This window comes from Bacidia gigantensis (genome assembly GCF_019456465.1).
Source record: "Bacidia gigantensis strain McMullin 20006 chromosome Unknown contig_244, whole genome shotgun sequence".
NCBI lineage: Eukaryota > Fungi > Ascomycota > Lecanoromycetes > Lecanorales > Ramalinaceae > Bacidia > Bacidia gigantensis.
The window spans coordinates 1,137,095-1,160,158 of NW_025408600.1; the positions used below are offsets into that span (position 1 = coordinate 1,137,095).

Consider the following 23,064-nt stretch of genomic DNA (forward strand, 5'->3'; position numbering starts at 1 on the left):
TGAGGAAAATCCGAGGAATTGGACGAGGAGGAGGAAGTTGGCTAATGTGGGTGTTATTGCGCTGATGGCTAGTGAGTCTTTGCTTTTTTTCTTGTGGTTTGTTGTGTTTTTTGGGTTTGATTTTGGAGCGTTGTGTCTTTGTAGATGGAGATGAATTGGTGCGCGATTGACTGGAGCTGTAAATGTGGAAGCTAGGACATCTTTTTTTTTCTTTCCTTTAACAATATGTTGACTCGATGGAAAGAAGTGTCCGACGTACGATGTGGCTTGGATGTACTCGTGCTGGCCATAGCAATTGTGCACTCTTCATGAGACCATCTTCAGTCAGAGGTGATGTAAAATGAGTGGAGTGCTTTCGAAATAACCCAAAAAAGGGAGAAGACGGAGATTATTTGTTTGCACTTCATTAGAGATCCTTCTGTCTCTTAATTCTCCGAATTCAGATATATTGTATTCTTATTCTTGCCAACATTGTACAGCGTATTATAAAGAGTGCAGTCATGCTAAACCTCTAAATTTCTAGTCCTCTCACCACTAGCATCCTCAATGTTCACCCCCGGCATCGCACAAATTGCCGAAGACCTACATACGAAAACAGACACCGTTGTTGGTGCAACAACAGGCTTCGTAGTCTGTCTCGGCATCGGTCCTCTGATTCTCGCTCCGCTTAGTGAAACATTCGGCCGACGTACTCTCTATCTGACCTGCTTCAGCATATTCTCCCTCTCCCAGATCCCTACCGCTCTCTCCCCCAACGTCTCCTTCCTGATCGGCTGGCGCACCGTCTCCGGCTTCTTCGGCTCAGTCGGCATTGCGAACGGCGGCGGCACTCTAAGCGACATGTTCCATCCTTCAGAGCGCGCCTCCATATTCGGCTGGTACCTTCTCGGCCCATTACTAGGCCCAACACTGGGCCCCCTCTTCGGCGGCCTAATAGTCCAGCATCTAAGCTGGCGCTGGCTCTTCTGGATCCTAACCATAGTCTCCGCAACCAACACCCTAGCAGGTTTTTTCCTCCTCAAAGAATCTTACGCCCCAGTCATTCTCGCCGCCCGCAAGGCCTCCCTAATCTCCGCCTCCCCAGACAGCAGCAAAAACTACCGCATCCCCAACCAAGATGACCGCCCCCTCCCGATCCGACTCAGCCACAGCATCAAACGCCCCGTCAAAATCCTCCTCACCCAGCCCATCGTCCTCACCATGTCCGCCTACCAGGCCATCCTCTTCGGCACCACCTACTCCCTCTGGACGAACTTCGAGCAAATCTACGGAACACCTTCCCCCTCCAACCCGCGCGCCTACGGCTTTTCCACCCAAGGCGTCGGCCTCATGTACCTCGGCCCAGGCCTAGGCTTCCTCGTCGCAGTCTGGTTCATCGTCCCCTACATCGACGTCGTCTACAACCGGCTCACGGAGAAGAACGAGGGCAAAGCGATGCCAGAGTATCGTCTCCCGCTCGCCAACATCGGCAGCGTCATAATCCCAATAAGTCTGTTCTGCTACGCCTGGACGGTAGAGTTCCGCGTGCATTGGCTCGTCACTATCCTCGCGACGGGGTTTTTTGGTCTCGGTCAAATCTGTATTTTGAATACGTGCCAGAATTACTATATTGATAGTTTTAGCCAGTATGCCGCTAGCGCTATTGCGGCCGGAGCGGTGTTTAGGAGTGTGGTGGGAGGGGTGCTGCCGCTTGGTGCGAGTCAGCTTTTTGAAAAGGTGGGGTATGGCTGGGGGATTAGTGTTTTTGCGTTTGCGAGTTTGATGCTGAGTCCGGCGCCGTTGCTGTTTATGAGGTTTGGGAAGACGGTGAGGGAGAGGTTTGCTGTTGATTTGTGAGGTGGGTGGGGAAGAAGGGGAGGGTTTGGAATGTGAGGTTGGGGAGGTAAGCGATCTTGAAATTTGAGTTGGTCGTTTGTTGCATAGCGTGGAAGTTTGAGACGTATAGATTGGTGGAGCATCTCCTTGTGTTATCACGCTCTTGCGCCCTTCTCATATGTGTTTCTCATTCAAACCGACTCACATTGCGGCGCAAGTCAATTTTTATGAAGAAGAGTAAGATTAGCGTCCATATCTCTTCGCACCACGAATGTGCGCATTTGATGGCATATCATGTATCAATTGGGATCGGTGATTTAGTTCTTCTGTGTTCTAACCCTAGGATCTTGGTTCTTGGTTCCTAATGTCCTCTGAGTCAGCAGTGAGCCTTGAAGACATAAGTAGTCCCGAGGAAGCAACTATATTGTTGATGCCTTGACGATTTCGAGATCACGAATAACCTCTTGCTCCATATCTTGCTGTTTCCCAGGCGCAAGCTCGCTGCCGCACAGTATACCTCACACGAGATCTGTCGCTGCTATAAGAGGTGGAGTAGAGGAGCAGTATAACCTGTTATTTGTCTGCTGTCCGGCGTGTAATCAGTTATCAAGCTGCCGGACAGAGCTTGAAGACCCAGGTGGTCTGACTGTGGAAGGAATTCTTCCGCGTTGTAGGCGTTGCCGGGTCTCATGGGAGTGATATAGGGGACGTTGGATCTACGATTGAGCAGTTGGGACCGCAGCAGAATGTGATCCTAGTATCAAGACGGGTTCTGTACAAAGACGGTAAGATGCTGTGATGATATTTCTCGAGAAAGCTCACTTGCTGTAGAAAACGCAGCTTTCTCGCTTTCACCATGCGTCTGTTCTTTCGGCGTGTAGTCGAGTCTTTCGATCTCGACAGCCCTTGGGTCTCATCCACGAAGATCGCTCGTTCTCGACGTCCATGCGAGAGAGCATACTAGAGAGACAGAAGTCTAGCAAAGGATACAGAGGCTGTTGCAAGAACAAGAGGCGGTCCTTCGGATCATGTCAGTAGAACTTTCCAGGACATGGGTCTGGACAATCTTGAACACAAATAGCTCTGGCGGCACTGGACTTGATCGCTCAAGGACCCCTTAAATATTCGTCACCAAGACACTTCTTCAATGTATGACAAAGGAAGTTTGTTTGCTCACCTTCTGGAGCGTCTGGATCTAGACAATTTTGCTCGTTTGTCCATCAAGTGGCAAAACAACATCAAAAAGGGAGAGACAACACGCTACCTCTTGGCAATATGTTCCCCTCCCATTAATACCAACGGCCAACAACTTTCCATCAACGCAATGGCAGACGAAATATCTCTCGCCAGACATGATGTTGTTGCTGATGGTGATCTAGATGTTAGTATTTCCAATTTCAGCGTTGTAACATCCTACAACTGGCTGGACGCCTACACACCTACGATCCTTGTGCCGGGAATCCCTCCGCTGTGGTCACCACCATCGACTCCGATCCCTATCACTCGAGACAAAGGTCCCCGTTACGTCGATGAGAACACAGATCGTAATCCAGGATCACCTCATGAAGCAACTGTCGCCGCTATATCTGCCACACGTGCGGACTTCGACTTTCATGCTGTAGACATTATCACAGACCGACGCCCCCTTAGACAAATCCTTCGATTCCTGAATGGTGAATATGTTCACCCCGAACATGGACACACTACCGCCTTTGAGCTCGGCTTAGAGTTGATCGGAAACACCGTCCTCATTCGGAGGATTGAGCGGACGCGTGATCCTCTTATACAAAATAAAAAAGATTATCGCCGCAGCTTTGAAGGCAACTATCTCAAAATGCCAACATATGCAGCTGAAAGCACATCGCACCATCGGATACTACGCTACAACTTTGGCTCTCTGAAACTGCTCGTTCGCTATGCTGCTGACGCATACTTGAACCCGAAGCCAACGCCTCCAGACGACGCTCTCGACGATCTTGTTGGGATATTAAAAGCAGCATCCCTGGATAGACGACAGCCTTCAGCCAAGAATGCCTGGCTCAACCGTGTCTCTATCCTCAAGCAAGGACAAAAAATTCCCCAAGCTGCAACACTGGAGCTCAGCACACGCAGTGACTATTCAGAATTCGATTTGCAAGACCGCATGCCGGACTTCTGGCTCAGCCAAACACATCATTTCATGCTCTGTGGATACAAAGCAGCCCCGTGCTCCAAGGCTCTGTTCTACAACCTCCAACAAACCGATCTGGCGCCGAAAATCACGAAATGGGAGCAAGCCAACAAATCGCTACTACAAAAGCTTGCGACATTGCTGAAGAAGGTAATTGGTATCATCAAGACGAACGGCGGCGGACACTGGACCATCAGCTTTTCGGGAGAAGAAGACGCACCTCTATTGATCAAACGAGGAGGAGGCGAGAATGGGGTCAGGCTGCCTAGCCTGTCTTTGCATATGAAGCAACTTTTGATAAAGAACGTCTAAGAGGTGATGAAGGTGGCTAGATCTACATGGGATCAAGAGGGAGGTAAGGAAGATGTCGCTAGCGCTAGCGGTATCACAATTACAGAGATCTGTATGAGATGGGAATGAGATTACTTTTAAGGAAGGCCGATCATTTGGTCAGGGGTCAATAAAAAGGGGGCATATGGACGCTTTCAGGCGACAGGTTTAAATTCTCAATGACAAGCTGGTGCGAGCGATAGAAAGGTGTCATCTTATCATATTGACCATGCAATCTTCACTACATCAACCCTACGAAAGACTTTCGATCCCACAGCACAATCCGATGCTATATGCAGCTTATGTCATCTTTTGTTGAACTCCCATCGAGGGCCTCCCATTAGATGACTAAGCTCCTCAGTCACACGCAGTCTCCTGCTTACAAGCTGATCATCCACAAACTATCTACCAGATGGGAGACATGAGTACCGCGCAGAGTGCGGACTACATGCGACCCCTAGACCGACTTAATTAATCTCCCACGCACCCCTAGCCTCTCTGTCCAGAAGCAGACCCCTCAATCCTTTCCACAGTCGCTTCTACGACCCTGCGTGTCTTCTTCGTCGATCTTTTCGTCTTCTCGCCCACCGCTACTTGTTCATGGGGCTCTTTCTTCGTTTTCCAGACTTCGATTTGTTTCTTCTCTGGAATATATGTTTCTGATGCTGGGCGAGTGTTTGATCTCTCACCATCTCTGTTGTTGTTCTGGGCTCTATATTGATCATGTTAGGTCTCGAAGGAGGTAGTTTGGTATATGAATTTTAGTAGAGATAGAAGAGATTACGCACGGCATGGTGGTATGGAGGTCAGCGAGGGTTTATATTGCTGTTTATGGATGCAATTCTGCTAAGTAAGATTTGATCTGCTATGATCCGAGGCGGTTGGCGTAGAGATGTTCAAGGATGTTTGATGTGTTCGAGATCTGACAGATTTCTACGATATTTGTTCGTGAAGTTCAAGTACAGGCAGGGAGCTCAAGGGGTTTTATGGATCACGGCGAGAGTCTCGCGAGGCCACAGTCCTCCACTGAGAGAGGGTGACATATCTTTGACTCATTTTTCTTGCAGAATGTGGCCGCTACGCCATGCCCAGAGTCCTTCGGAAAGGGGTGAGTGGGAGACGTCTTTATTCTGCGACGCTGGGGTCTCCAAAGTGACAAACCCACAGACAGCCAGCCTTCCTGAGGTCAGGCCTGAAGCCCCTTGATCTATACGAATCAGCAGCAAGTAGGTAGAGCCACCGATGTGCTTGATCGTCACCTTCAGACGCTAAGGGCGAAAATGATGACGGACTATTGATTCAGGACTAAGCCTTCTCTAGACCTTGGGCTTGGTCGAGGTGGTCTGGCCGAGCTACTGCCGGACCGCTGTCAATGCAGCCGATTCATGGTGCTTATGCAGCCCCTGGCCTCTGACGTGAAGGTTTTTCTGAGCCAAATCTCGGCCGCAAGGTGGTTCGAGGGAGCAACAGGCTGAGCAAAGTCCTTCAATTGCCTTACATCGTCTGCGCGGTACGAGGTCATCTTGATTTGTTGCCTTCTTGTCATGGCTATTAAAAGCTGGAGACGTTTCATTAGCTTCTTCGGGGTGCTCGAGGTTTGTCGGAGCTGGGGGCATAGGTTTAAAATCCAACCATGAATCTGTGTAGTCATACCCAGTCTTTCATTTGCCATAGCACATCGCAGCTCGACTAGATCATGCACTTTCGTGCTCAATGCAAAGTCTTCCCCGCGCCATTGGATCCGAGGTGTTAGTCCAGAATTATGCGATAATTGAGTTGCTGAAGCGAAGGGATGAGCAAGGTTGATTCGTGGATGTGATAGATCTACACAAAGTCACATGACAAGGAATGCATGCAGGTTCGCGTATTTAACGCAAGTTTAATGCACGATGGCAGCTTGGTGATCACATCGGACGACCTATCGGAAAGACCGAACATGCATGAGACCCACTCACACACACAAAAGTGGCAGGTCATGCGGCCACACAACTTATCAAGGCAAATTGTAGGTTCCGAGTCCTTCGTCTCATGCATGGTGATAGCCCCTGTGTAACCCCTGCGACTTGAAGATTCACCAAGGAAAGTTCCATCATCACATGCTCAATCTCTAGCCATCAAGGTCTCGATTTCGCTTACGCGAAATCTGAGTTCTGTAGGATTTGAAAATGCCGTGCGCTCTCATCAGGTGAATCGTAAGGTTATCCGTCCGGCTGAAATCTTGACCGCATCCTGCTTCTGGACATTTCAGCCCTTGGCTTGTCCCATGCATCCTGGATGTTCGGAGATGACGGCGCAAGTTAGATCTTCGGTCGGCGAAAGATCCTGTGTATGTCGCAGGGCAATGGGGACATTTGTCGATACCTTCATCTGAGATCGACTGAAGCCTGGTTTCATGATCAGTGCGGGAGGTTTCGGTCCTCGAGGTGCCTGAAGTACTCGCGGAATCACAATGGGTGAATACAGAATTCACGTTTGAAGAGCAACTGGTAGCAGGAGATGGCGTAGTTGTGGCACTTTGTAGCTCAACTGAGGTATGTGCCACTGGATTCGTTGGTCGAATTGTTTCAAGAATGCTGGAGCTAGAGCATAAGGCCGTTCTTGAAGTAGTGCACGTACGAAATTGACTTTTCTCGTTCTCTAAATCAGTAGCGAGGAGTCTCTCTATTGTTGTAGCGTAGTATTGATATGACCATGTCGAATCTGGCAACATTGCGCATCTACACAGCTCGAAGACTGTATCATGAAACCTTTCGTAGTACTGATGAGCTTTTGAGTAGCGCCGAAATTGCTGGACTCTGCTGTCATATGTCAAAAAAATGGCAACTTCGTAAGGATTGCGAAGCAGGCCATCATGTACATGAGTACGGCAACTGGAGATAATGTCGCGAAGCGCTTCGAACCCTTGTTTTACCTCGAGAGGCTTGATCAGCTTTTTGAGCATATCATCGATGAGATAAGTCTTTTCTCTAGTCCACCGGGAGAGATCTCCCGGTAAGAGATTCGAGTTCCGCTCAACGATGCAGGAGTATTGTAGACCTAGTCACCGGGTCAGAGAGTCAACTCTGTTGGAGATAAGGCGCACCAACCCTGAACGTATGAAACACATTCTGTTATCATCTTCCCACCCTGTAGAATTGTGAGCACCTGTGCTGGGTCAGAGCTTGGGTATGACTCCTGGGGTAAGCCCTGGGCCGATGCTAGTGTAGGTCCGGTCGCAGAGATGAAGCCCTCAAAAACAATACCCTGACGCCGAGTAAGCCTTGAATTAGATGCATCGTCGTAAAGACGCTCCTTGGAATATTCTGACTGATAGTCCCGGCCGGCCAGGAAGTTCATGGCTTCCAGAAAATAAAATTTGTCAGATTGTCTCAATATGGCTTGCTCCCACAACATCATGGATTCGAAGAAGCCATCCCAATCATACCAGTCATCATCTTGATGAAGTATGTAGGCAATGGCACAAGCAACGTGAATCAACGCAAATATATCATCAAAAGATCCGTATAAGCTCTGTTTAAAGCAAGCAAGCAGCGCATTCAACCCCCTTTCCAATAGAGTAGATCTGTGCGCCCGAGAGGCATGCGAGACTAACTTTGGTTGCTGCGCCATCCTCTGTAACCATTCGGCATTAACGACAGCTACTATGTCACGTAGTTCGCAAACTTGGCTTTCGACTGATAGATGTTCACTGTCATTAGCAAAGTTAGAGTCCTTTACTTGCATAGCAGGATTTGCTTCAGCTAGCGTGCCGATAAATGTAGTATCGATCAGTGCTATCTGGCTTTGGCACGCCTCTTTCGCTTTCGTTGGCATGTAGAAAGGCATTGGAGCTTCATGAGTGATCGGTGCACTCGTAGGAAATGATGCCTTTTCTAACATTGTAGGAAGCCGGATTGAAGTTGTTGGTGATTCACTGGAAAATCCTCTGAGCAGCTCCATACCGTCATTACCGTCATCTCCAAGCTTGAAATACTTGCCACCAGAGTAACGCTTGGGAGGCAATGAAGCCTGTATGTTCGAGATTGTAGCTAAACTGTTCTCGAATGTACACTGCATCGGACTCTCAGGCGATAAAGGACTCACCATAGAGCACTCTTCGATTTGAGGGTGATGCTGGGATGACCTTGCGCTTTCAACAGTGAGACTTGATGTATGTTCGGAAGAGTCTAAAAGGTGAGAGTGAGGTCGCTCAACAGGGCTCTCTAAGCCCTGAACCGAGCAGCTAGGGAGCGTGGACGACGTAAAATAGCTTGGATGGCAAGGAGATGAGCTGTACTTCTCGAGCGCAACTTCTTCTCCAATGAGCTCTGCGCGAACGCCACTTGATTCTGGTGTGCTTAGTTCTGATCGCTCTGAACGGACGCTGCTCGGTTCTGGAGTGCTCAATTCTGATCGCATACAAAGCTCTTCAGGTAGCTCTGATGTCGCACCTGACTTGAGGGCTCTAGAATCAGGGGAAGGAAGTTCGTATCGTATGCTCTGATGGAGCTCGGACTTCGGGATGCTAGAGGAACTTGTACACACAGCATTGCTAGTTTTCTCATTCTTGTTCACTGTAAGGAGGCTGCCCTTTCCAAGATTGCATAAACTATTACGCATAGCATCGGCAGGAATATTCTCTAGGTGTGAGAGAGAGGTAGCGAGCTCATCGCTTGCAACTAACAAGCTTCCGTTCCATGGGTCTGGTGAACAATATTTGGACCTTTGACGACGTCGTCTACGGATGAAGAATAAGGGTACGCCCAGTGTGAGGATTACTCCGGTAGCTCTGAGAATTGAAGTAGCACATTCTGTGGCACGCTGCTTCGAGGTCATTCTCCCGCGGCCAAAGCACTTAAAGAAGTCCATAGCCTGCTCTAATCTTGAACCTCCTCGCTTTGCATCATTCGGCGGATCGACGTTTCTAAGTTCTTGTAACATAAACAATTCAGCTCTCGAACATTCAGGACACCAATAAACTCCAGCATCCAATCTGAAAGCCAAGTTAGTCAGCGCTCATTTAGTGATGACCATCAGGCACGTATCTATTTCTCTGACTCGTCGCAGGGATTCTGAAAATCATTTACCGGAATATAAACTTCGTTGCATATTTTGACCATCGGACTTGATACGGGAAGTAGAGTAGGAGCGATGGCAAAAACGACTGACCTTGGACAACGAGGGATATGCTGCCATATAGCCTCTTGGCTCCTAAATGACTCACGACATAGATACATAGGGCATATGAAGTCATCGTTCAAGGGAGCAGTTGCTGACTTTCGAGATGATTTTGCTGCCCAGTGTAAGAATGCTGTCAAACAAGCATACTGTTTGAAGCCCAGAAAGGGTTCCGTCCGCAACTCTGGGTCGATGTAAGGTTTCAATCTAGGGACTGCTTAGTAAGTGCCACACAAATGGAAGTATGAAGCCACTGACGCGCATGGTATCTCTTGTGCTTGATGGTCAGAGCCGTACAGTCGGGTATACGTTTTGCTGTCCATTCTCATAAGCAATGCTGTTCGCCTCTGGCTGCGAAACGAAGAAAAGAGCTGGATCGAAGAAGTGGATATGACAAACTTTGTAACCTCAGGATGAGTCTATTGATGTGTGGGGTAGCCACACGTCGGGTTATCCAAAGCTGGAGGACTTCCATGACCCCTCACTTCATTTGGTGAAGCGTAACACAGGGAAATCAGAGACGCCACCATATCGATACCTGATCGCTGGAAAGTCAGCACAATCCGTGCTATCATTAGGACAACACATAAGCCTGATGACCGCAAAGAAGCACGATGGTGCTGAGATAGTACCTTGTATTCGTCATCCTACGCGCTTCGCAGGCCTAGCAATGTCAATCTTCCCCAATTGGCACCGGAGAAGTGTGAGTTGGCACCACGAGCTGCATGTGCGTGGGCGCATTGCATACCTAGTGCGGCAAGCTGTAGCAGACTTGAGAGGTCTGTTTGTGTAATTATCGCTTAGCAAAACCCGACGTCCTGTCCACTCGAGACCTTGAATCATGATTGCGTGTTTCGCAATGGCGTACCCCCAGCTTGGGTCAAGCGCTCGACGTAGGACAGTGAAACAGTCTGAGTCTAGTCAATGTGACGATGTCTATTCAGTCAGAGCAAAGACCGAGTCGCAGGACTGCCAAAATGTGGAGAGCTTCGACGGTCATCCAGAGCAAGCAACCTCGCGCACTACTAGCGGGTGTTCCAGCGGTGGTCGCAGACAGGTCGCATGGTTAGACTCAAATCTTAGGACCTAGTACGTTCTCTGGTCGCCGAGCTAAGGACCATGACCTGCAGGAGACCAATGGCCTAATCGAAGGTTCTTGTGTAATAGACAGTTTTGCAGTGATGGATTGGCGAGCTGAAACCCATGTCAACGGCAAAAGTCCGACGGACGCTTGGTCAGACCGAATGAACCTGCTGTGACCGACCGTTGATCGCGTCGACTAAGTATAGTGCTTGCCGAGTCCTCCATGACCCTAGCTTGATCTGAATGTTCGCCTGGCCAGCAAAACATTTGCCTTAATTTTCAGTGTGCATAGGATAACAGCCCGCAGGCCATGCGAAACCAGATTCCGGAGCAATTGACTTGTTTAGCGGCGGTCCGGCTTTGGCGGACCCTGGCTTTGGCGGACTTTGGCTTTGACGGACTCGCGGGCATGGCACCGACATGCGGCCCATGCAGGACTTGGAAGGCCAGTTGAAGGTCGCCAACCCCACATGTAGCTAGTCCATCTAAAAGATAGCCCCGGAGTGAGCATTCGAGTCATGACAGGGACGTTGGCAGCAGGAGACAAAGACCTAGCTGCTAATGGATTAGATGGAAACTTCGTCTCACATATCAAGGCCAGCCTTCGAGACTCTTCCGCTCGATTACAGGCTGGGTCAGAGGTTTGAAATTTAGCCTGTCACAACCTGAAAATACCTCATAGGAATCGGGCGTTGGGCCAAGACTCTAGTTTTAAGGCTGCATCATCGTCGAGCCCATCAAACGTCTTACGCTAACCAACTTTTGACTGGATCTGAGGCTCTTCGTAGGGTCTGAACGGGATAGCTATTGCCGGCCAGAGAATATGTTCTATTGGCGGATGGTCATCTGGTCTCAGTATCTGCTAGGAAGCAATAATCAACGACGCTTTCATCCTAGGATGAGGGTCACTATACCAACGTAAGATAACGACCGTTCGCTATTGTCTTTCTCATTGAGCTCAACATTCGACGACATTTGGTACTCCTACATCGTGTAGAATCGCGGGAAATGTGCGAGAAAAGAGACCATTTCTACGACAGCATTGATATTCTAGCTTGAAGCCCTACGAAGAAAGCTATTCCACTTAGTAGATTCAGGAAAGACTGCGATCTGCTCGTAGAATATAGCCCGCATCTTGATCACGTAGTTGGGCCAATCTGCATATTGCGTTCTCTCAAACCGTTCAACCATGTATGTACAATCCATCTCCTGACACCCGTGGTATTATCAAGATCGAGTTCGCATACTTGTCACCAAATCTGTTAATAAGCTCCCGCTATCACTTCTCTTCCAAGTGACTGTTCCCTCAACGTCGCAGACCTCCCGTAGAGTCGACCCAAGCTTCACAAGCCCACATCGTATTGACCTTGGATCGATTGCAATAGTCTTTTGTGCTATTCGCGCTGTGCTTGCGCTTGCGTCGAACCGCATGATGAAATGGTGGCCGCTGTCATATCTTGATTGATTCTTCCAGACTGGCTTCGTGAGGAGATAGGTGCCCCAATTTGTGATGCCACGGACCACACCTCCTTGTGACAGGATGAGGGAGCCAGCGGTGCGTGCTATCCTGATTCTTCTGTCAAGGTAGGGACATAGGAGAGAAGAGGGAGGGATATACTGTTTAGCAAATGATGACGTTCCTGGACGGACCTGGGAGATGTCAGCTGCTGAATCTCTTTTGTCAGGACCTGAAGACGCACCACGACAATGATCTCGTACAACATGGCGTCGACGGTCTAATCTCATTGCTGTGAATGAGGCTTGTTAGGGGACATCGCAAGATGAGGTTGCTATGTTATGACTTTGGCTTTCAATCTGCAATTTTGCACATTCGTCAGCCCTATCGGGTATACTTCGGCAAAATATTTACTTAGCATAACGTTCTTGTACGCCGGCCTCGACAACTTCTCTCATTCAATTGCTCCTCCTGTACACCACAATGGCTAGTGCTATGGTTTCTAGATCAGTTATACGCTCAATACCAAGATCTCCGAAGTTTCAGACCTCCTGCAAAGCGCAATTGCCCGCGCTATGGCGACAACAGAGATGCCAACCCCGCTCATCCCCCGCTCGAACTTTCGTGACCTCTAGAGTTTGTACGCTTCTCCATGCAATCTTTGCAGATGCTTCGAATTGATGAAGGCTTTTAGCATGGGAGAAGAAATATACCAAGGATCATGAATGGATCGAAATGTCCTCAGACGGCAAGACAGGTATAGTTTCTCTACAACCCTTTCGTCGACCCCTTGCCATTGCCCTACAGTTTAGGCAAGCTGGCTTGCGTCTACTCGTGCGCTAGCTCTCTAATGCCCATGACTTTGTTCAGGTACTGTCGGTATCTCCGTATACGCAGCCAAAAATCTCGGCGACGTCGTCTACGTCGAGTTGCCCGAAGTAAACCTACAAGCGACGCGAGGTGACGCTATCGGTGCCGTCGAGTCAGTCAAAAGCGCCAGCGATATCATGACGCCTGTAAGCGGCCTTGTCGTTGGCGTCAATGAGGCATTGCAGGAAAGCCCGGCTTTGATCAACAAAGACCCTGAAGGAGAGGGCGGTTGGATTGCCAGAATTGAGGTTGATCCGGCGAAGGGAGGTAAAGAGCTGAACGTACCGTTTCAGGAAGGGGCAGAGGGGGAAGAGGCCTTAGGCCTCATGACGGAGGTGGAGTATGGGCAATTCATTGCTGAGTAACGAAATGATGAGGAATAAGCAAGCGTGGAACGTCCTCAAGGACAAGAGCAAGTATTTGATATGACCGGGGGCGTTCGAGTGGCGTTCGAGGAGCCTCTTGTCCTGAGTTCAAACCTGCAAGTGCCGATGATAATGTACAGTGGCGTGATCTGTCAGCAATTGCATGGTGGTCTCACCTTGACTTCGCTTGTGATTAGGTTCATGTGCATTCAAGACTTCCCTCGCACTCTTCGACCACTGCTCACTAAAGCAAGCACTCGACGTATCATGCCGTTAAGGAAATATGACATCGCGTGGGAGAGATACTGCGATAAAAGGCCGTGCCTGAGTTTTTGCTGACGATTGAGCAGTTCTTCGAATAAATAGCGCAATTTGCTATTGGCCAAGCTACACAGCAACGCTGTGAAGCAAAGCTGCATATCCAGAATGCATTTGAGAGATATGTTCTGTATAACGTTCTGAATGTCAAAGACCTTGAGCCATATATACTCTTCAAGGGTGTTGACGAACATTGACAATTTGTGGTCTATCTACAATCTTGAATTTTGATGGTTCCAGGCCTTAATGGAATTATATCTTACTTGAAGCATTTTGCGAACACCAGGTTAGCACTAAGGGTCCCCCCAACGACGCCCTGAGCGTGAGTAATAAATACACATATCAGCCAATTACAAACCAGAATCTCGGATTTAGCTCCCTCCTTCCGAGCTCCGTGACTATCTCCATGGATAACCGCAGGTCAGACAAACGAGTCGCCTATATATAATCACATCACAATACTATCCGATCTCGACAGAAATAGCTACTTCTTGTTATTGACGGACAACTCAATCTCGAAAAAGGCCGCCCCTACAGCACAATTACTATGGCTGTGACATTCACAAAGCCCAAGAAGCAATTCACGTGGCTGATTACCGGTTGCTCGTCAGGTTTCGGTCTCTCTCTAACACGCATTGTCCAGGCAGCAGGACACAACGTCATCGCAACTTCACGTAATCCATCACGCACGCCAGATTTGGTGGCCGAAGTCGAAGGCAAAGGAGGAAAATGGGTCCGCTTAGATGTCGATGATCTCAACAGCACACAGGTCATCAAGAACTTGGAAAGCTCAGGTCAAGAGGTCGATGTGCTAGTGAACAATGCAGGGTACTCAATTCACTCGCCTGTCGAGACCTTTGCGGAAGAAGAAATCCGTGCGCAAATGGAGTCAATGTACTTTGGCCCAATTCGACTGATTCAGGCCGTGCTACCGTACATGAGGAAGCGGCGCTTTGGTATCATTGTGAATATGAGCACTGGTGCGGCCCTCGAAGGTAGAGATAGCATGGGCGGGTATGCAGGAGCCAAAGCTGGACTCGATGGTAAACTTTCCTCTTCCAGACTGTTGTCAATCCTCTGTGCTGATAGTACGAACAACAGGCCTGACAAAGGTCCTTGCCAAAGAAATAGCGCCATTCAACATTCGAACACTTACCGTCGGCCTCGGCGCCTTCAACACAAACATGGGCAGTGCCGCGGGTATGCCGAAGAATCCGCTACCAGAGGACTATCAAGGATCTGTCGCGGAACAAACGATGCAATCCATCACGAGTGGCAAGATGCCGTGGCTTGGAGACAAGGATAAGGCAATGAAGGCTGTCTACGACGTTGTAGTTGGAGAAGGCGCGGGCGCTGGTCACGAAGCTGAAAGGTTCTTGCCCTTGGGTACCGACATGTTTGCTCGCGTAACGACTGTTCGAGACTATCTGTCCCATGCCCAAGAAGTTTTCGGCGACATCACAAATAATGTAGGTATCGACAAACGATTTTGGGGCTTAGAAGAGAGCAGTCAGCCTGGGCGAATGCCTTGACAAGCCACCTTCTACTTCAGGGCAAGATCCATCTCCCTAGCGCTGCGCGTCGGGATTTCTTTGCAATGTCTGTCGTGACTCGTATGAGATCTGCTTCATGCACCAAACACTGTTCGTAGACTTCAAGTATGTACCTTTAAATCTGAGATGTACGCGCAACTCTGCATATCACCACTTTTGCGGCACGGCCATTTGAATACTGCTTGCTCATGCCAGGGCTACTTCTGCAATACCGAAGATGATGAACTTCTCAGAGGCGCACGGCTCCAATGATATTGTCACCTGGGAGCCTGAGCCCGATACACGCGGCACCTTTAATTTGCTGTCAATCTGTGTCATCACTCTTTTTCTGTGCGTCTGGAGCTCTGTTCACCTTAATCTTCCAGCAGGCACCGGCGCACCGAGCTTTCTTCGGCGATTAGGATGGATTACTGCTGGTCTGATCGCCCCAGAGTATCTGATTCTGACTGCGTGGAATCAACGCCAAATCGCCAAAAAGATCTCAAAAGAAGTTGAAGAGGTATTCAAATCGCCAAAGAATGTGACGGTATTTTGTCTCCGTCTCCACTCGTAGATAGCAGCTTCAAATGTTTACTGGTTGATAGCACGACCCCGAGGATCAAAAGCTCTCTAGACGCTACCCATGGACAACAATGCACAGCTTCTGGGCCATCATGGGAGGGATCGCCGTAGACCATGGCGGCTCTTTCATCCCATCGTCTCAATGCGTGACATTGACATCGAAGGGAATTTCACTTGTTCTCAGACACGAACCAAAATGTCTACCAGACATTTCGGAGGAGGATGTGAAAGACAAAAGTAAAGGCAATTCTTTAACGAAGACCTTGGCTATTTTCCAAGCCTCCTGGTTTTGTTTGTCATGCATTGCCCGATGGGCCCAAAACTTGCCCCTTAGCTTATTGGAGCTCAACACTTTTGCACATGCTTTGTGTACGGTGGCTGTGTATATTTTTGTATGCCAATCATGTCCGCCCCCGTTTCCACGTCAAATGACTGATACGAATGAAGTGGTGGAGAAAGCCTTTGGATATCCAGAGACCACTCGTCATTCAAGAGCCTCGCTTGCGACAACTCCTGGCATACATGTGGATGGCAAGCAGGACAAGCAGCCAACCGAAACCCCCAAAGGAAAAAAACTCGGACACGACAGTTTCTGTCGCACAGGATCCTGAATTTGAGGCCATCATTGACGACAGAGAATCTGACACGGATGCTGCTATCAAACGAAGACAATCTAATCTTACCAGCGACATTATACCGGAATTGAACGGACCACCATTCTTGAGTATCAACGTCACGCCAACCATATCGCTTCCAGGAACAGGGTTTCGCGCGAAGGAAAATAGCACTCGGTGGACCATATCGGAAACTCACTATTCTGGGACTGACGAGTTTGCAAAGTCGTATACATTTACGGATAGAAGGCCGGCCATCTTCCATCTTACACCCCGGGACGTACATCGCTGGCAGCTGGCAAGGGAAGCTTTGGACAAATACCATTTAAAGAAGCCAGATACGGACCTTGATCTCGTGACCATAAAACCCATTCCAGAAACCAATGATCTGTTGGGCCCAGACCACAAGCCCACTGCATGGGCGTACTTAGGCTTCTCACTCGTGGCAGCTGGCTATGGTGGTCTGCACACAGTGGCATGGAATGCCCACTTTCCAAGCCATCGAGAGTGTAAGCTGTGGCGTGTCTCAGCAATTGCGATAACAAGTCCAGCCGCTCTATGCTTGGTCTTGTTGCTGATTCAGCATGCTGTCAACTGGACGATGTTTCTATATCGGTTCTGCCGTTCCAGATTCTCGCGCAACAGTGCATCAGCCCCAAAGCACACATCACTGCTCGATTTCTCTGCTATGCTGGAAAATACGGAGTGGGGAGAACCTGGCTTCTCATCATCAATCACTCTAGATGTCTTCCTGTTCATAGTCAGTAAAGCGGTTATTCTAGCCATCATTCTCTTCAGCATGCTGTACATTGCTGCCCGAGGATATCTTGTATATGAGAGCTTTAGGACTGTGTTTTACTTACCCAAGGATGCTTATAAGACGACCGGCTGGACACAATATATACCGCACATCACATAAACATGCTTGCTACGAGATTCAATGAAAGGGAGGAAAATTGGAGTTGGGTGTCCTTCAGGCCACAATAGTATTGATTCTAGGACCTTGTTACTTGAACTGTTGACGAGGAGCGAGCCCGACCCGTCATTCTGCTGGATGACATCATGACCCTTCCGAGCAACGCAAACTCTGTGGTCTACCTTCTAGAGCGTCAGAGAACGCTCCTCAATTGGAAGCTAATCATTTATGATTCCTCCGTTTCCGATCACCTGAATTGGTCACAACTGCAGGTGCCTTTGACCTCACCTCAGCCTGCCCGACGCAGCTCTCCACGTCATATTGCTCGCCATCGGTGTTTCCCTTTTTGAAAAGTGCAGGAGTTACAACAACCTCGACGATTCTATATGGAACACGGCTGATATCACTCTCATGGTCCCTGTCGTTGGGCACATCTTCCATAATGGAATCGTCCAATACCACTGGCCCATCCAACGATGCTGCCTCGAGAGACACCACATGCCGGACTGACCAGGACGCTCTCTGGCAACGCAGAGTCTGTGACAGCTTCACTGCTTGTAAGAGGAGACCATGCAAATCGTGCTCTAGTTGCGCGATTTTGCCCTCGGGTGCTAGTGGTCCCACAACATCCATGATGCGCTTTAGGCATTCATTGACTTTGTTCTCCACATCATTGCTAGTTTTGTTTTTAGAAATCTGTTTGGACACCAGGCTTGTAGTTAAAGCCCTCCAGTCATGAAGGTCACGGAGGGTCACGGACTGCCGATCTAGAACAGGTAGTCAGTCTCTGGGTCCTTGAATCCTGCCGCCTTGCTTACCAGCGTGGAGTAAATTCATCTCAATCGTGTGGACAGCATCAGCTAAACTGCTTTCCATCCAAATATCCTCTTTTGGTATTTGTGACTTCGAGTCGATAGGCAACGTTCGGAACAAGGTTTCGGTCATGACTAGGCTGACCCATCCTCGCACAAACAATCGAGCACACTTGGGGCTTTGCAGGAAACGTCCTATGTCTTTGACATTTGGAGCTATTCTTCGAATACTCTCTGCATGAATGGGAGGATATCCGGAAGGCGGGAGAGTCCGCTCTTCGCCTGCAAACGGAACCGACCAGGTCTTGATCTGGCCGATGAGCCAGCCGAACTGGGAGATCACGGTTTCATCGCTGTCTTGACGTCCTACGAACAAGTTCTTGTTCTCCATCGCCAGCAGCACTTTGTTGTTGGATTCTTTGAGCTTGTGACTGTTCTTTTGTTCGTTGTGAAGCTTAGACGTCAAAGCGGAAATTTTGATTATTTGGCGTTCTGCTCGATCCTCTAGACTGTCTATGTCATCCTGCATTTGTTGATACTGCTCTTCTGATCGGATGACAGCCTCGTTGGGTTCTTTGAAATCATTCTTTAGCCCGTCCTGGAAATTTTTCCACCCTTTTTGGATCAGCTTATAATTCATCAGCCTTCGAGCTCTGGCTAAATGGAGAACTTCAACCACAATTTACATTCTTCGTGCCTGAGGCTTCCTTTTGGTTCTTAGGGCGATCTAAATTGATCAACTCTAGTCTCGAAACGCATCAGAATAAAATTCACCGTCATTACTTCTGCCTATGTGACCATCTCGCTCTCTTGAAGCCCTGGCGGGACAAGTGTAGGCGGTTGGACCGCCACAGACATCGCAACGACCATCAGCGATCTCGCTTCCGTAGCTGGCAATATCTCCTTGGCGATACTTGACGCGCTCATTTTTGCTTGTTGACATCGCAGCAGACGAGCGGTTGGTACTCGAGTACGGCATTGAGGGAAGGTTTGGATCATGCCGACTCGAGTGGCAATCTTGCTGCTGCGAATCTGCTGCAGATCTCTTGCTTGTCTGACTCTCATTATCCGGTCGCTGTACACGCTCAGCTTCGGCTCTGTGAGTTGTCAGAGGATTCCTCGACTTCTCAATCTTGTTTCCTTGGGGGTTAAAAGACCACATTGCTTAGACTGATAGAATGCTGGTCACTCAAAAGGGTTTTGAAGTAGACCGAGGGCATAAGCAGAATGTGATGAATTCTGGAGGAGTCAAATGTGGTTTGTCCTTAAAGCAGCGACAACCAAAGAAATGACCATCACCGCCCTCATAATAACTGGGCGCAGCAACATCAGCCAATCATCGCCTATCGTGGCTGCTTCCGAGGGCAGTCAGTGAACTTCACGAGAACTACGCCGCAGTGAAAACGCTGGACAGTAGTATCCCGAGCCTACAATCATTTACTACAGTCTTTCATCTACTTGAGAACCCTACTCGGGCTCTCATTACATTCCTGGACTATGTCTAGAACCTTTCTAGCACCAATGAATGCCATTGGTCAAGACTTATTGTCAAATGTTCTGGATTCAAGGCTCCTGCGTAATGCAAAGAGCCTAAAAGTTTGCAAAGAAGTCAGACACGGATTCTCCGATTCCACTTTCCGAGAACCAGGAGGTCAACAACGCAGTCGATCCTGGCGGAATGCCAACAAACATCTCTATGATGCCCATGACTGCTGGTAAAAAAGGGAGGACTGCCCACAAGCCTTTGCCTTTCTTCTTCTTTTTACCCTCGATTTCTGTATGCACCTCGAGGGCTATTTGCTTCCGCAAACGCTCTTCATCTTCACGGGCGACTTGAAGGCGCCTTTGTTCTCGCGCTCTGTCCAGCTCGATTTGTCTTCTCATTGCCCGATCATCATTCTGTGCAGTTCTCTGTTGAAGCTTCTCAAGATCCCAAACTTCTTTCTCAAGCTGAGCACGTTTTTCTGACAAATCATCATTCACGTAGGCACCAGCAACGGTCTCCTGCAGCGTTTTCCTCTCATCAACAAGCTCTCGCTGGAGCTCAAGCACAATACTCTGCCTACTCACTAATTGGCTTACAATACCAATTGCAGAGTCTCTGCTCCCATCAAAACGTGCCATTCTCGCATCGTGGCCCAACATATAGGCCCAGAAGTCACTCCGCAATTGTTGCTCCCTAAAAGCTCCTGTCTCTTCATCAATCTCGTTCCATCGCGTTGAGACTAATATGACATTCTGTAGTGCTAAGTCTCCACATATCTTTTTGAAAATTTCAAGTGTTTTTATCGATGATCCAGCATATCTGATATCCGTTATTCGATGCAGATATATCACTCCTTTCAATGGAACACCAGCTTCGTGCTGCGCAGTGAGGACACGGGAGATCTCTTCAAGTATCTGGGAATCTGTCCTGATAGAGTCGTCGAAGCCCGGAGTGTCGATGCATAAGATTTTGGTCCTGCCGATATTGAAAGGGATTGCAGCACATTGCGCCGTGCCTTATGAAGAAGCCGTCAAATTCGTTCGCCAATTGCGATTGGGACTTTGTTTTACGTACAGGAATGCAAGTCGTCTCCGACTTGAACTACGTCGCCATTCGCTAATTTATTCACGAAGTAGCTCTTCCCTGACCCAGTCACACCCATCACCAGTACCATGTTGAGTGGGACTTGCCCGTATGAACTTGTATTCGCCATGTTGCACGAGAAGACAAGATCGAAGTTTTTGAGTTCAATTGTTACTTGAACAACCGCAAAGAGGGTGGTTAGGTAGAAAGCCAACCTTTGTTCCTCACTTTATGCAGGCCTCGTAATACCCATGCCGATCACCGCTGAGTCTGGCTAACGCCAGATGCTGGATGCAGCATAGTTAGTTCCAAGCAATGCAGGCCTTGAGCAGGCTGCAAATGGATCAAACCCGAACTGAAGGCCCTAGTAGGGATCTTTGCCAGAAGGGGATGTTTTGAGGCTCTTGCCAAGAGCTGTTATTGGTGTGATCCGCTAGGCTTGCTTGGCCCCCTGCAATGATGGTGTGATCCAGCTTCAGCCTGATCGAAGATTGTCGCTGCTTTATTCAAAAACTATGGCTGGTCTTGACACCCCACCCCAGGGACTTCTAAAATGAGAGGCCTAGAACGAGCTGGAGGCGTAGGATGAAGGTGGGAGTCCCTGCTAGTGCCTCGAGCTCTTCTAAGAGGCAGAGATGTCATATCCTGCATAAATTTTCCTACAGCTCCATAGCTCCGCAGGTCAACCAACAGCTTCACAGAGAATTCAGCGGCATGGGCATCCATAGCTTTGAAATCATAGTGGGAATAGACTTTGGCACAACGTAGGTCAATGCACGCGAAAACACTTGTTGCTCGCTGACAGCTTCTAGGCACTCAGGGGTCTCATGGGCCGCCAATGGCGCCTCTAAAACGATTCGTTTAATCAACACATGGCCTGACCCCCAGGCACAAAATGCATCAAAAGAAAAAGTGCCATCATCCATAAGCTACCAGAATGGAGTACCTAAGAATTGGGGCTATGTTGTTGGATTGAATGACGAATCTTTCCGCTGGGTCAAGATCCTACTGGAGGAAAATCACAAATATGCAACGACTGTCGCGCCAGTCAATACACTTCTACGTAAGGTCGAAAAGACGGCTCAAGATGTCGTATCGGATTATCTCAAGCTCATTTGGGATTATACAATTGATGACATTAAGAAGTTTCATCCCGAAGACACCTTTGATCTTCGTGTGATTCTCACCGTGCCTGCAATATGGAGTGCTGCAGCCAAAGACAAAACATTGCGAGCCGCCAAAAGTGCCGGCATACCCGGTCGCATCAAATTAGTCACGGAACCAGAGGCCGCTGCATTAGCGACACTAAAGGAGAAAGCCGACGAGAACCAACTTAAGGTCTGTAAATGCTGGGTAAGGATAGATTCTGCCATGAGTTAGAGGCTGACATCGGTAGTAGGTTGGCGATGCATTCGTTGTTTGCGACGCTGGAGGTGGCACAGTGGTAGGTCCAAAACTCCGACCTGGGTCCACTGTCTAACTTGAGGTCGTCAGGATCTCATCAGCTACAAGGTCGATGCATTGAATCCGCTTCAAATAAAAGAATGTGCTATAGGATCTGGTAAGCTTGACAATCGTCCCGAATTGTGTTATCAAAAGCTTAGACTACCTTCGACGAGGTGGGCTTTGCGGATCGGCATTCCTAGATGTTGCGTTCATCAAACATATCGAGACCTTGGTCGGAGCAACGCAATACCAAGACATCAAGGAAAGCAACCGGAAAAGGATGATGAAAGATTTTGAATTCGGTATCAAGCGATGTTTCAGCGGCAAGAATGATCCGGACTTCTCTGTTGAGCTCATAGGAGTGAAAGATGATCCCGGGAGTGGCATCGTCGATGACACGATCGTCATCAAACCGTACGCTGATCAGTTGGTTCCTTCGCTTCATTCTGGCTTATACACAATGCAGTGCTGCACTGGCTGCGTGTTTCGACGTCGTATCGCAACAAATCCAGAAGCTAGTTTCGGATCAGATAGCGGACGTCAGGGACCGAGGACTGACTGTGAAGGTAACGTATCTATGCGATTAAGTCTCTGAGGCTCTGTTTCTAATTCTGTATAGGCTATCCTCCTTGTAGGCGGGTTTGGTGAGAGTCCTTACATCTACAATCGCCTCAAAGCTTGCCATGAGCCCAGCAACGTTAAAGTTATGCGAGTCAACGGAGCGTTCGTTCCCTGCACTATCCTTTTACTAGATAGTAGCTCCCTGCGTTCAGCAAAGCTAACACTATCAGATGGTCCTCCGTATGCCGTGGAGCCACACTTTGGGGCCTCGAACATCCCGACACTGACACAGCCGCGGACGGCCCTCTTTCGCCCCCACATTCATTTGTCTCAAAGCCTGCGCCAACAGTGACATCTAGAATCTCACGTTATAGCTATGGCATGAGAGTTAGTGTGCCATACAACCCGAACACCCATCTCATTCAAGATCAGTTTCGAGATCACAAAACAGGGGACTTGATGGCGGCC

The 23,064-nt window shown here is 48.8% G+C and overlaps 8 protein-coding genes across 8 annotated transcripts; 6 read left to right on the forward strand and 2 right to left on the reverse strand.

The window, feature by feature from the left end:
* Positions 1–546: 546 nt before the first annotated feature.
* On the forward strand, positions 547–1,613 carry KY384_005011 (uncharacterized protein; the record flags this gene model as incomplete). Its single annotated transcript, XM_044813513.1, has 2 exons — positions 547–1,489; positions 1,600–1,613. The coding sequence occupies 2 exons, from the start codon at positions 547–549 to the stop codon at positions 1,611–1,613; spliced, it is 957 nt and encodes a 318-aa protein (XP_044669791.1).
* A 1,526-nt stretch (positions 1,614–3,139) lies between these two features.
* KY384_005012 (uncharacterized protein) lies at positions 3,140–4,240 on the forward strand (the record flags this gene model as incomplete). Its single annotated transcript, XM_044813514.1, has 1 exon — positions 3,140–4,240. A coding segment is annotated over one exon (1,101 nt), but the record flags the coding sequence as incomplete, so codon positions are not given.
* An 8,506-nt stretch (positions 4,241–12,746) lies between these two features.
* On the forward strand, positions 12,747–13,246 carry KY384_005013 (uncharacterized protein; the record flags this gene model as incomplete). Its single annotated transcript, XM_044813515.1, has 2 exons — positions 12,747–12,768; positions 12,882–13,246. 2 exons carry the CDS (start codon positions 12,747–12,749, stop codon positions 13,244–13,246), a joined length of 387 nt encoding a protein of 128 aa, XP_044669793.1.
* Positions 13,247–14,111: 865 nt separating this feature from the next.
* Positions 14,112–15,096, forward strand: KY384_005014 (uncharacterized protein; the record flags this gene model as incomplete). Its single annotated transcript, XM_044813516.1, has 2 exons — positions 14,112–14,607; positions 14,654–15,096. The coding sequence occupies 2 exons, from the start codon at positions 14,112–14,114 to the stop codon at positions 15,094–15,096; spliced, it is 939 nt and encodes a 312-aa protein (XP_044669794.1).
* A 1,010-nt stretch (positions 15,097–16,106) lies between these two features.
* On the forward strand, positions 16,107–17,211 carry KY384_005015 (uncharacterized protein; the record flags this gene model as incomplete). The annotated part of the gene is made up of 2 exons (XM_044813517.1): positions 16,107–16,161; positions 16,268–17,211. 2 exons carry the CDS (start codon positions 16,107–16,109, stop codon positions 17,209–17,211), a joined length of 999 nt encoding a protein of 332 aa, XP_044669795.1.
* A 219-nt stretch (positions 17,212–17,430) lies between these two features.
* On the reverse strand, positions 17,431–18,660 carry KY384_005016 (uncharacterized protein; the record flags this gene model as incomplete). Its single annotated transcript, XM_044813518.1, has 2 exons — positions 17,431–17,975; positions 18,027–18,660. 2 exons carry the CDS (start codon positions 18,658–18,660, stop codon positions 17,431–17,433), a joined length of 1,179 nt encoding a protein of 392 aa, XP_044669796.1.
* Positions 18,661–19,610: 950 nt separating this feature from the next.
* KY384_005017 (uncharacterized protein) lies at positions 19,611–20,680 on the reverse strand (the record flags this gene model as incomplete). Its single annotated transcript, XM_044813519.1, has 2 exons — positions 19,611–20,428; positions 20,581–20,680. 2 exons carry the CDS (start codon positions 20,678–20,680, stop codon positions 19,611–19,613), a joined length of 918 nt encoding a protein of 305 aa, XP_044669797.1.
* Positions 20,681–21,174: 494 nt separating this feature from the next.
* KY384_005018 (uncharacterized protein) lies at positions 21,175–22,670 on the forward strand (the record flags this gene model as incomplete). The annotated part of the gene is made up of 5 exons (XM_044813520.1): positions 21,175–21,353; positions 21,402–21,927; positions 21,989–22,056; positions 22,189–22,449; positions 22,655–22,670. The coding sequence occupies 5 exons, from the start codon at positions 21,175–21,177 to the stop codon at positions 22,668–22,670; spliced, it is 1,050 nt and encodes a 349-aa protein (XP_044669798.1).
* Between the last annotated feature and the right edge of the window lie 394 nt (positions 22,671–23,064).